Source organism: Sphaeramia orbicularis, chromosome 18, assembly GCF_902148855.1.
Source record: "Sphaeramia orbicularis chromosome 18, fSphaOr1.1, whole genome shotgun sequence".
Classification (NCBI taxonomy): domain Eukaryota; kingdom Metazoa; phylum Chordata; class Actinopteri; order Kurtiformes; family Apogonidae; genus Sphaeramia; species Sphaeramia orbicularis.
In genome coordinates this window covers 27842745-27855605 of record NC_043974.1, presented here as the reverse complement: position 1 = coordinate 27855605, position 12861 = coordinate 27842745, and the positions used below count along the sequence as shown (strand labels likewise).

The 12861-nt window shown below is 39.5% G+C and overlaps 1 protein-coding gene across 2 annotated transcripts in view; it reads right to left on the bottom strand.

Moving 5' to 3' along the window:
* Positions 1-721: 721 nt before the first annotated feature.
* ccdc149a (coiled-coil domain containing 149a) overlaps positions 722-12861 on the bottom strand; it is a 28897-nt gene continuing 16757 nt past the window's right edge. Inside the window, exons 9-13 of one of the 2 annotated variants that reach the window (XM_030161774.1) lie at positions 8255-8399; positions 7930-8006; positions 6984-7016; positions 4212-4304; positions 722-1907 (exon numbers count right to left, since the gene is read on the bottom strand). In XM_030161774.1, the coding sequence (XP_030017634.1) occupies positions 1348-1907; positions 4212-4304; positions 6984-7016; positions 7930-8006; positions 8255-8399 (908 nt within the window). In that variant the 3' untranslated portion in view covers positions 722-1347. The remainder of the gene's footprint in view (positions 1908-4211; positions 4305-6983; positions 7017-7929; positions 8007-8254; positions 8400-12861) is intronic. The other variant, XM_030161775.1, reaches the window with a different exon arrangement.

Here is a 12861-nt window from a genome sequence, read left to right as displayed (position 1 = left end):
AGCTTCTATCAGTTTTGAGTATGAACTGAATGCGACCCTGAAGTGACCCTCATGTGCAAAAGAGGTCCTGACGTAATACATGACCACGCGGGCACACACTGTGTTTATGGAAGTAAGTAAGTTTTTCATGCCGCTTCTCCTCCTAGGACGCAGAATTGGGACGTTTTTTGCATTTCAATGACGTAAAGGTTGGATAAATGCGACCCGGCCACTCAAACTGAAGTGGCATTGCAAAATATTGGATCAAAATATTGAATGTAGCCTTACATATCTAATCTGGTGACCATGAAGGTATGCACTGTGTTTATGGAAGTATGTTTTTCCAGCCGCTTCTCCTCCTGGGACACAGAATTGTGACGTTTTTCGTATTGCAATGACGTAAAAGTCCGATAAATGCGACATGACCGTTCAAACTGTCGTCACATTGCAAAATATCGGATACGTATTGGATTTAGGACCTCATATGAAAGTGGCCTGGATTGGATTTGAAAAAATCGAATTTGTGCTGCTCAAACTGTCTTTAACAGATCGGATACAGGTCACATATGGACAAAAAAAAAATCTGATTTGGGCCACATTTGCCTGCAGTCTGAAAGTAGCCTTAGATTAGACCAGATCAGATATATGCACACACACACACCTGTCCCATGGAATATCTACAGCCCATAGAGGAGATGTGCATCAGCACCAATCTGTGGAGAAATAACAAGCAACAACTGTGCAGGTTTATGCATTTGTATTGTTTAGGATTTATAAATAGCAGTACATATTTCCACATACAAGGCACATGTAGTCTCTTAGGAATATCAACTTTGAAATAAGACATCAATGGAATTTCTGTTAATCATTTACACGCACATACAACACATTCATTACAACTTTTGGTAAGCCAATTTAGACCCTCCTATGAGAGTAGTAACAAAACGAAGCACTCATTTCCTTGGCGTCCCTTTGGAAGAAGAAGAAAGCAAACAATTGGGATTATCCGATCACACAGGAAAGAAAGAAAGGAATTTGGGGCACAGAAGTTGAGGCTGCCATATTTGTTATTTTCCTTGCTAAATTCTTCCTGTAGGGCATGAAGTTTGCAACTCCATTGATTTCAAGATTGCCTGTTCTTGCAGAGCGACAAGCCTGTCTGGATACAAAGTGCACCTCAGGCTCTGTCAGAGGTGGCTGGAAAAGTGTTTTCTCTCCATTTTATTGACTAAAAAGGAGCTGGAAAAGGGAGCTAGTGAGTGTGGCTACGTTTTGAGAATATAACTACGGGTGATGAATGCAGTCATCAATAAGGACGACACGGGAAACGATTTAAATAACCTTCCAAAGTCTTTCATCGATGTCAGATTAAGCCAAGTTGTCAGTCTGACAGGTGTCACTCTGTACTGATCGACAGTGAATGTCCCAGTTCGCTGTGGTTGACAGGTCTGCAGTCTGGCACTCTGGGTCAGATTTGGAGGTTTCTACACATTCAAGTTCATTACTAGATTCTTCGTCCTGGGACTCGCAGTGCACATGACCCACCTCTGAATGATCATCGGAGGCATGTTTAATTGAAAGCCACGAAAGGTCTGACTCAGTGGGTGGGGCATCCAGCGCCAAAGCCGCCTCTTCCCCTTCCTCCACCGTGGAGCCCAGCTCTTCATCTTCAACCCCTTCGACCTCCCGCCCCGCCTCTTCCACCGGACTCCGCCCCTCCTCCAGCTCCAACCCTGCTCCATCTTCCGTCAGGGTCACCATTTCTCCCCCTCTTCTGTCAATCCCATTCGTCTCCACCCCCACAAGAGGATCCAGGCTGTTGAGCAGTGCAGGTGTGTCTTCCCTGCCGACGCCATCTGTGCCAAGGTCGCTGCCAGCGGTGTGGCATTCCCACGATGATTCATGTGAACTTCTGTTGTCTGGCACAACTGGGAGAAGGAAGATGAGATGACTGGTCATTTTAATTACCTGCTTGATCCGAAGCCATATCTACATAAGAAAATAAGTGCTTTTGCCCTTGTTTCCCTTTAAAAGTGTTACACGGTGCAATGGATGCTTATTTTTTGTCACCTGGCAACATCAGCAGGAGGATGAGGAGCCTATCTGGTTGATATACAAGCTAAAGCTATAATTCATAACATTTCCACATTAAAATATCTACAATTAAACTAGAAACATGCTCTACATTTTGCTGACCTCTGCGCTTAAGTCATATTAAATGTTTAAAGTAATTTTCAGATTCTTTTATTCATTATAGTTTCCAGTTTCATTTGGTTACCCTGTCATTACCATCATATCACCTTTACTTGCAGCTAATGCTATGCATCATGTCTTATGTCAGATCATATTTAAGCGGTGCTGAAACACTCATGATCCATTATTTATTTTGTTTAACATTTATTTACCCAGGCAAGCAATTAAGATTAAGATTCTTATTTACAATACTACTTCACTTCATCAAGCCATGAATGCATCCAAAAAGTCCAAAAAAATGATCTCCTACTATTTTTCCTCAACTTCAATGGAAAACATCTTGAGGTCAAGGAAAAAAGGAATGGAGAATTCAGAAGGACTCAGGACAAGATGTTGCACTGCTGAGAGAATCCAACTGCATTTATCCAAGGGGGATGTTACATGGGTTAGCTATGACGCAGCTATAGTATAATGAAGATTGATGGCAAATAGCTAATCTCAGATACGATATCCTAGTCCCTGTGTTTAATGTAAGCTAAAAACAATGACAACTCTGTGAAAAACAAGGATTCAAGGAAATAAATAAGCGGAACACAGGCTAGCAGCCACTCACAATCAGCCTCCTGTCCACTGATATCAATCAATATGAATCCTGAATTAGTATGACTGCAAGAAAATAGGCTGGATCTATGCAAGGTGGACATAAAGCCACAGATTAGGTAGCTCTATGTAGCTTCAGATTTTATCCCTACTATATTTATTTTAAGCTTGATTCGGCTGCATTTGTCTTCCTGCTTAAGATCGAGTTCACTGTTTTCAGTTTTTATTAAAGTCTCTGTATGCGTTTCATTATATGAATCAGGCATAAGTAATATTAGAAAAGCACAGGTTCTTCTACAAGATTCATTTTAGTCATGACGATATTCACCTGTTGTTTAAAGTTCAGGACATATCAATATATTAGACAGGAATGGCATACAATTGAAAATGTGTGTCACGCTGATGTTTACGCTCATAACCAGTCATGTGGACCGACGTTGCCTCTGCAGTGAATCATTGGAGGGCTTTCTATCCACTTTTTAAAGGATCCTTTGCATTTAGAGAATGTGACCAGCCCGTATCATGGCTGACACAAAGATACTTCAGTTCGGAACCTTCTTAAGCAAAAAGGCATTTTTTTATTGTTTTGATTGAAAGACCCTCCGAGTGGCAGAGATGTAATACAGTTTGTTTAAACGCTTAGATTGCAATGCCTTTAAAAATGCTAAATACAACAGCATTCTTATTATCCATTACTAGTCTCTCTCTACACCAGCCACTTCGACTTTTCAAGCCAAGAGGCCAAATAAAAGAAATAAACTTTTAGAAGCAAACTTCACAAAACCTTTTCTCTTTTGGAGTTGGACAACTGTGTCAATGTAGAAACTTATTTCAATTACTTATGTGACTGAAGTGCTTCCATGGCAACAGGCTAAATATAGCAGCAGTGCTCCAGACAAGAGGACGCAAGACGAGTGTGACGCCCCGCATGTCGGCAACAGCAACAGCTTAGTTCTGCCTCTTCACCAAAATATGCTCTCACTTTGGGGATTACTGACCCATATTTGTGTATGTGCAGGCGAAAAGGTTAAAGACTGCACATAGAGTCCCAGCCACCTTTTCCCACAAACACGCACACACACACACACACTCACACACACACACACAAACCCATGCAGGAAGAAAGCAACATTACTTGAACTGGCATCCATATTTATGGCCCTCCATCCCCCCATCGCCTTTCAAAGAGAACACGGCAGAAGTTTGTGAATGTCAGCGGGCGAGAATTTGCTTCACATTTCCAAAATGCCATGGCATTTGGGCAGCTTGCACCAATGAGAAGCAAAGAGAAGTGGAAGCGGGAAGGGAAGGGAAAGGACCTGGGTTAAACACTGAAGACAGTCACACAGTGGCTAATTACAGTTTATGTTTATGCCGTTAGCTGTAGGTGCTCTTATCAATGGTTAGAGAAGCCACTTAACACACAATTACACACTCACCTTTGGATAGCTGCATGTTTGGCTGAGACATGACGTGTGTTGGGTGAAGTTCCGGCTGCAGATGTTCACCAAGGGCTATACTGTCTCGTGTTCCTGTCCAGCATTGAACAAAAGCTGTTTTACTTTCATCATCAACAAAAAGTAAGTGAGTGAGTGACACAAAAACTGAAGTTTTTTTTAAGATTGGGTACATGTTAGGATTGGATGGCGCTCATCCAAGGACATGTAGGATGATATGTTATTTGTGCTTACACACGGCATACAAACATACACGCACGTATGCGTTGCAGTGCTCACAGGAAGTGGCTTGAGTTCCCTGTCATCTGTCTTCATTAGTGATGGCTGCACGCCTCTCAGGCTGACACCATATGCTAGTCATAGGAGTGTGTGTACCACAAACCAGACATCACAAATACATACACAACTATATACACACAGACACACACATAAACAAAAAGTGTGCACACCAGCCTTTGCTTTCATAGAAACAATGTGAATAGGCAAAACCCCAGCCTGTTTCTCTGACCAATCAAGTGTGAGGCACAAAAACAAACAGAAGAATGAGAAAATGGATGGCTGGATGACACGATACGTGAGAACCATGAATGGTGAACGAAGACCATATTGTTATGGATGGAGTCCATATTGTTATGAATGTTTAGTGTTTATACTAATGTAGGAACAGTGAGTGAGAAAGGCGGGAGGGAGCTGTGGAGATATTGAAGGTAATGCACAAACTAGGATTATCAAGACAAGTGATAAAGTTGAAAGAGTTCATTCATTCATGTTGTTTTCTGATTGCAGTCACGGTGGTCATTTTCAAAATTGTAAATAAATATAGACACATGCCAGGTAATTCCATTTCTAGGGGGTCATAAGTGATGAAAAGGATTATTACTGAATGCGTCTCTACAGTTTTTACATTTTACATGTTATGCTTTTAAATGAATCCTTTAATTCTAAGGTAATTATTATGAAGTAGCCCCTGATCAAATTTCCATTGAAGACCTCAATCACTCAAATCTGTCATCTCAACATACATCAATAGATTGTCATGTCACCTAAACAAATCTAATCTTCACTCACATACATTTATTTATTTTTTTAATTTGAAAGCATCACACCATAGCAGACAGCAGTTCCTCAGTTCCAGCTTTTAGTTTGAATACTGCAACTGTCTCCACACAAGAGGCTCCTCAGAGGAGGTCTGCAGCCTGCCTTTTAAAGAAGCCCCTATTAAGACGGGGTTGGATATTAGATATGCAGAACTAAGCAAAGCAGTACTCCAGAGGCACACAGCACTAGTGACTTGCTGTTAACTGGACACGCAGCTGCCTCTTCAGCTACCTCTTCTCTTACACACACACCATTTTTGTATTTTGGCAAAACGGATCTTAACTCTTCATTACTACATTAATTAGGAGAGGTTTACATATGTGCCAAATTGTTTCACTAGTCTCACTGCCACTAATGTAAGGTGCTGTCTGTCATTCAATCAGAAAGACTTGGTAAAAGCAACTACATGGGTGTATTCTGTACCCCGCTTGTCTTTTCAGTGTGGGTAACTCCCTGCGTTCCCACCTCAACGGCTGATGCACACTGACAGGCTTTCACCTGCCGTGTTACATTCAAGTTTGCACTCATTCAACGGGGAGTTACGGGTGTGTGTGTATGTGGGGGGTTGGACTGAGCAGTCCTATCAATCACAACTTTATCTGACTTACTGCGTTGGTGTCACTGTTATTGTTTTTAGCTGTCTCTCATTCAGAGGCGGTGTAGTCACCTCGAGTGTTCTCCAGGCTTCAGGTAGGCAGCCAAGGCCCTCCATCCTATCCTGTTTGCCTTTAATATCCATCAGCCCAACTTCATATCACATCAAGGCCACAGACACTCACATCTCTCTCTATATCTCGGTCTCCCTAACTGTGGTGGACAGCGTGGTCGTCAGGCACTCTGGGCCCTCGCCTACAAATTCCCTAATAACGGCACATTCCCCTAAATGTGTTTGTAATGTGGGCAATCATTTTCAGTAATGGATGCTTGTCAGTTTTATGGCGGTGAGAATGACGGTCTCATGACAGGGCACCTCCATCCAGCCGCAGCCCCTCCACCTCTCAGACAGGTTTGTACACAGCACAACATCTCCCTCCAGTGGGGGAAAAGGAGAACTGCATTATTTGTGCATTTGTCTTGTCTTCTGGCCGCTTTTAGGAATATTTTCAGACAGAAAATGTAGTTTGCAATATTATTTACATCTTGAAAATTGCTCAGAGTTGTGTTGTTTCTTGCTCCAAGGATGATGTAAACATTTAACTTCTGCCTACGCATTCCAAATTAAACTCTTTTTTTTTTTTAGACAGTTTACAAAAATTGTAACAGCACCCATCCTGTTCTGACATGAATTATGACTTTTTTGCTTTAAGAGGAATCTAATCAGTAAATGCTTAAAATGTTTTCAAAACTATTAAAAAAAAGATGCCTGTGGGCTGCCTTATCCAAGAAGCCTGATTCATAAAGCTTCTTCATTTCCCTGAAAGGAGAAATCACCAAACTGACAGATCCACTGGAGCAAAAGCATCACCGTGTGATATTCAGGCAGCCTGTTTAGTCAATGCTATCATGAACAGACACATGAGCGGGTGGTCAATGGAGTTGACACATTGTAAACGGTGGGCATGAGGTGACACGATTTCTGGGTGTCTGCCCAGATTTGTCCTGGCATGACATAGAGGAGGGCATGGATGGGCTAAGTGGGGCAGAAGGAATACATACTCCCAATTCCCACGGATACGCGGTAGGTCAAGCCTGAGGCGCAGCCAGAGAGGAGAGAAAGACACACCGTTATGAACACAAGACTTCATCTATTGAGACTGTCTTAAACAAAAAAACAAAAAAAATCAAGGACAAAGGAAGTATTTCATCAAGGAATTAAAGGTGTAGAAATGCGTTTTTTAGGGATGCACAGATTTGTCATCTGGAAATTGGTTTTGGCTGATATTGGCCTTGTACACGTTACTGCTGGGTTTGTTTCATGAAGTTAAATGATTAAATGTGAGCTCATTCAGACACTGTGGGGACTAATTAAAACAAAATATCATTAGTATCTACATCAGTTATCAACTAAATTGTTATTTTAAACATCGGTTGGCACAAAATTTCACAGTTGGTGAATAATAAAGGCATCATGTTAAAATAGATATTAGCCATGATTAGTATTTACCACAACTGAACATCCAAATTACTGAAATAATACTAATGAGCACACACATATACACCCACAGTCATGTTTGCTAAAGGTGGGGTATCATTACAGGTTATGTTAACTATGGGTCCTCCAGAGACAAGAAATAGTGCTACAATAATAGACCCATGAAACTGCGCTACGCTTTATTAGAGTGGACACATGCTGTTATAATTTATATATATAATAGCTTAATAATTACAAACAGCATCTATACTTATTTTTCACCTCTATGTTTATTCCATTTTTTAACTGATGTCAGATAAAAATCATCATACTCACAAACCAAACAAAAATCGGTCCAAACATTTAGTGTGATGCTGAATAACTGGGACATACTTGAGTTGTTTGTTCATGTTTTACAGCTTCAAAAAAAATTGTGATTATCTGCAAATATATTTTCTAATAAGTGGATTGCCTTATTGGCTGTATTTCAGAGCTTTAATATGGTCCACTTGTAGAGGCTGTGAAACCCACCTGGAAGACTCCAAAGTCCTGAAACTTCCAAAGTTTTCAGCTTCCTCTCCAAATCTGCAACACGGTTTCCAAGTATTCTGCAAGAAAATATGATAGTTGAGGTTTCTGTACACCAGCATGTGTGTGTGTGTGTGTGTGTGTGTGTGTGTGTCACAGTGCAGTGTTTGCCTTGGAGGTGGAGAAGGACTCCCTGAACAGGAAGGCAAACATTCTAAATGTATCAGGGGGATGAAGTTACAGGACGACCGTGATGGCAACATGTGATATGCAGCCAAGGAGAAATTCAGGTTTACTCCGACATCATTACAGCATGTCCTCTCAGTACCTGTTGGTGTGCCTCTGGTGCTGGATGACCAGGTTCTTCTCGTGGATGGTCTCCAGCAGAGCCGTGGCCAGGGATTTGAGGTCAGAGATGGACTGAGGTGTGGCTGGAAGGCTGCAGCCCTGCTCTTCCAGAAGCATCTCCTGGACTGAAAAAGACAGGGACAGGAGAAGAGAAAAACATAAGGGAAACAGGTTAAGGTTGCAGGGAAGGATGGAGAAAGCAAAAAGGCCTTTAATTATCTTTTCTGGTCTTTATCATAAGCATCAAACTGACAGGAGGGAACGTCTTTCTCATTATGATGTCAATTAAATTTGACATGTAACAAACTTGATAACAGAGAATTTGGGTTGATAGTTATTTGTTTTTAGCCAATTTACATTTCTATATTTTAGCAAGCACCAAAATTAACACCCCCAAATCACTATGTGCTAGTAGATTTCCATGAGGATCTCTACCATGACTACATTGTCATTTAGCAGTACAGTAAATGACACAAAAACTGTCAGTTTCACACACAGACTCACAGCAGCAGTAACTTCACAATGCAGTAGCAGCACATCATGAACAGAAATCTATACTCATTTACATACATAGGTATACATTTAGTCATTATTTCACAACATTTTGTATTATTTTATACTAAAATCACTGCTGCATCTAATTTATTTTACATAGAATTGGGCAATATGGCCAAAAAATTTAATTTCTACTTTTTTTCCCCAGTGTTACAGATAATATATGATTTTCCTCAAGTTGAATTGCAGAAATTGAAGAAAAAAGATGATTAAAAAAGTACTCCCTTTACTAAAACTATATCCTCTTGAGACCCAGCAATGCATTTTTGTCCTCTGTAGGGGACAGGAGTTTCACAGCTTTATTGAAGGAAAAAAAAAAAAAAACGCTGTTCACTGCAAAGGACATTCCATAAAAAATGTAAAAATGCATCTGAAAAAACTGTTGTATTGTGCTGTTTCCAATAAAGGCAAATATTTAATGTAAAAAAGCCAAAACTTGCACTTTCCTGGGTCTCAGGAGGATATGACAGGAAAACACATCTATGAATACATTTTAAAAAAACAGACAGGTTCCATTTTGATCAAAAAAGTTCTACAGAAGGGCAATCTTGACTTTGAAATCCTACCATTTCTCACAACTTTGAAAAAGTAAAATATTGATTAATCACATTGATTCAATATACATTGCTGATCAGTAATTTAACAGCAACATCCACAATATTCTCACACAAGTACATATATGATGATTATCAAGCTATTTCAGTGCAGCATTTTTACACAATTGGATGAAAAAACTGTCCCCATACAAATATATTTTGGTCAATAAAAACATGATCCACTGCTGTATCTGCCCCTATTATTAAGAAGAAACTCAAATGATATGCAAACATAATTATGATGCTTTTAAGGAAAAACAACAAACACAGGGTTCCTACATGTTTCTACAAGTTAAATTTAAGACTTTTTAAGACCTTTTTAAGACTACTTAGAACAGAATTTAATGCCTATTGCACAGCCATACTGGCAAAAATGTGTGACTCCTAGAATTTAGGAAAATTTATTTATTTACTCCAATGCTTTGATTCCTACCATACAGAGTCATTTCTCACTAGGGGCTGCAAAGTTAGCGATAACTGGTTCCTAATTTCAATACAAATTATCAGGTTGGAACGGGTGGAACTGAGTAGACTAACGTTAATTTCTTCACCACTTGGACATTTAACAAACACATTAAATCCATAAAGACCCAAACATTCACTGGTGTCCTAAACCATCTACTGATCTAAACTGTTTAATACCTGTTGATCGATTAATCCTATCAATCCATGTAAATAATTGGTGTAAAATGCAGTTTGTCATCTTTTCATGGTTATCAGATATGACCCATTTGGACTTTCAGATGCTACGTAGTGAACGTGGAGACACCGTCATTTCTACAACATTGATTCACCAGCAAAACCCATGGAGTTGGATCAATGACAATGGATGGAGACACTTGTTTTTACATTCAGTTAATGATGTATTTTACTGAGAAAGTCACATTTTCTTAAGTTTTCTCTGTTTTTGAGACAATAACCCTCAAATGTAATCTCACCATGATGATTAAAATACATGATCAATGAATTAAATATAGGAAAATACCTGATTTTCACTGAAAAAATACAAAATACGGAGGATAATATGATAATAAATGATGATAAATCACTTAAAAAAGGTTAAATAGAGAGAATAATTTATTTGAGAACTGACACTAAAGTAGCACTGGGTCTTTATGGGTTAAACACAATACAGGCAACAACCACTTGGCAACATAACTTAAAGGTGCAGGAGACTTTTGTGACCAATTTTTCATCAAATCTGTCAAACCTCAGTCATATCCTAAGTATCAGGAATCTGTAAGTCTTTCTGTGGTTACGCACCTGAATCTCTTGCATTACGGTGAACAATTTCGACAAGCCATCCACCATAAACAAACCCGTGTGTTTATAGAGTCGGGAGGTAACTTGGGCATCTTCGGAATTTTGTCGCGACATGCATTGTGGGAAGCAAAGGCTTCTTTAAGGTATTAAATGCAGATTTGTAAATACAAGACTTTTAAGACTTTTTAAGACCCCGCAGGAACCCTACAAACAGTATACTGAGAATATGTAGCTCCTCTGCAGGCCTCTGAGTCAGTTCCTGCTACTGCTGTCAAAAAACTTGCCCAAAGTTAGATACTAGATAATAGATGTAACAATAGATAATAGATAACAGGGTGATATAACAAGAGAGGGAGAAACAGCATGACAAGAGTAAGACAGAGATGGAGAGTTTGAAGCAGATGTGTACACTCCTCTAACTTTAACTCTGGAGCCCACTGTGCTGCTTCTGCCAGCCGCTGTCAGTCATCATGGCAGCCTTATTTCCCTGCCAGTGGTGCTCTCCACCACTCAGAATACAATTAGTAACCCAGCTGGTGTCCACACGGTGACTTTAAGGCTTGGCAAAAAAGATGCAATGAAACATGGCTAAAAACAAAGGTGCTTTGAGTAATGTTAGATGTATTTATAGGGATTAGAGCTGTCAAGCAGTTAAAAAAAACTGATTAATTACAGGCTTTATGATTAATTACTCTAAACAAACTGCATTTGCATCTGTATTTTGTGTGAGAAGCACTTAAAAATACAGTACTTTATTCAATACAATTTGTAAATCTGAATTTGTGGATATTGTGGTATTTGTGTTCAAATTTTGGTGGAAAAATCAGTCAGTAGAGAACGCAAAAGTCAAGGCTGACATATACAAAATGTATTTAATGTCAACATTCCATTTAAATGTAAAACTAAATATTTGGGCAATCTACTGTTTAAATCATGAAACACTAAAGATAAAAAACTGCAGGCTATACTATTGGCAGCCAGTAAGAAATCCGTCATGAGGAAATGGTTAAAAGTAGAACTACCCACCATTGATGAATAGATTGGAATTGTCTATGAGATTTATGTTATGGAAAATGTATCTTTCTTTCCCTCAAAGTTGAAAAAGAAAAATTTTATAAGATCTGGTCCAAATGGACTGAGTATGTAAAACCAAACAGATCTGATTTCATTTGACTGTACTTGTGCTTTGTGTGAACCTATCCTCTTTTTTTATGTGATGTTTTGATTGTATGAGGTGGTGCGCTCCCCTATTCTGGTTTGTTGTGTTATTGCTTTAAATGGAAAACTAGTGGTTCGTAAAAGCAAATCCTGGAAGGGCAATATGGACATAATCACTCAAACTTTCTGCATCCATCCTTTATGATCTTGAATGACTAAGGCCTTGCCAAATAAAAAGATAATTACAAATTAAAAGATAATTACAAAAAAAATAAAAAAGCCAAGGCTGTTCTTAAGTATGAGTTCGTTCCCCCCTTGCAAGGAGGACCCCTCTGTAACAAAAGCATAAGGCTAAAGTTTTGGAGGAAAAGGGGTAAGAAGGAGCACAGGCAGTGAGTTTTTATACACACAAGATGTGGCATGACAGACATGATTCTTACAGAAATGAGGGTAAAATTAAATTCAGCTAACAGGTGATCAGAACATCATGGAGCTAACATAGGATAGAAAAGAGACACTCAGGGTTCCTCTTCTATGAAAAGGGGGAGAACCACATGATGTAAAATGGGGGGGGCCTCTGGTCATGTGGGTCAGCGTGAGACGAAACACTCCATGTTCTTCTACTGTACGATGGTCCAAGAGTGTACTGTGACATAGATATGGATAGTGTAGGATGTTCTGTGCCATGTGTCAGCGTGATCACTTAGAACAATGATACTCAAAGTGTGGTCCATGGAGGATGTCATAAAAAAGTCCAATTTAGATGAGTGTCTGTCAAATCACCCTCATGTGACTTCCAAAGCAAAGTTACGAGTACAGATAATTGTTTTCTAAATTAAAAGTGACTCAAATGTAGCCTAACTAAGCCTAAGACTAGACTTTTATTGAATTTGTCGATGCAAACTCACGTTTTGTGTCACCATCTCGATACAGTTAGGTTACCTAGGTTGCCTATTGACATTTTACAGACCTCTCACGACTTGTGAATTGTGGTGAAAATGAAGTAGAATAGCTA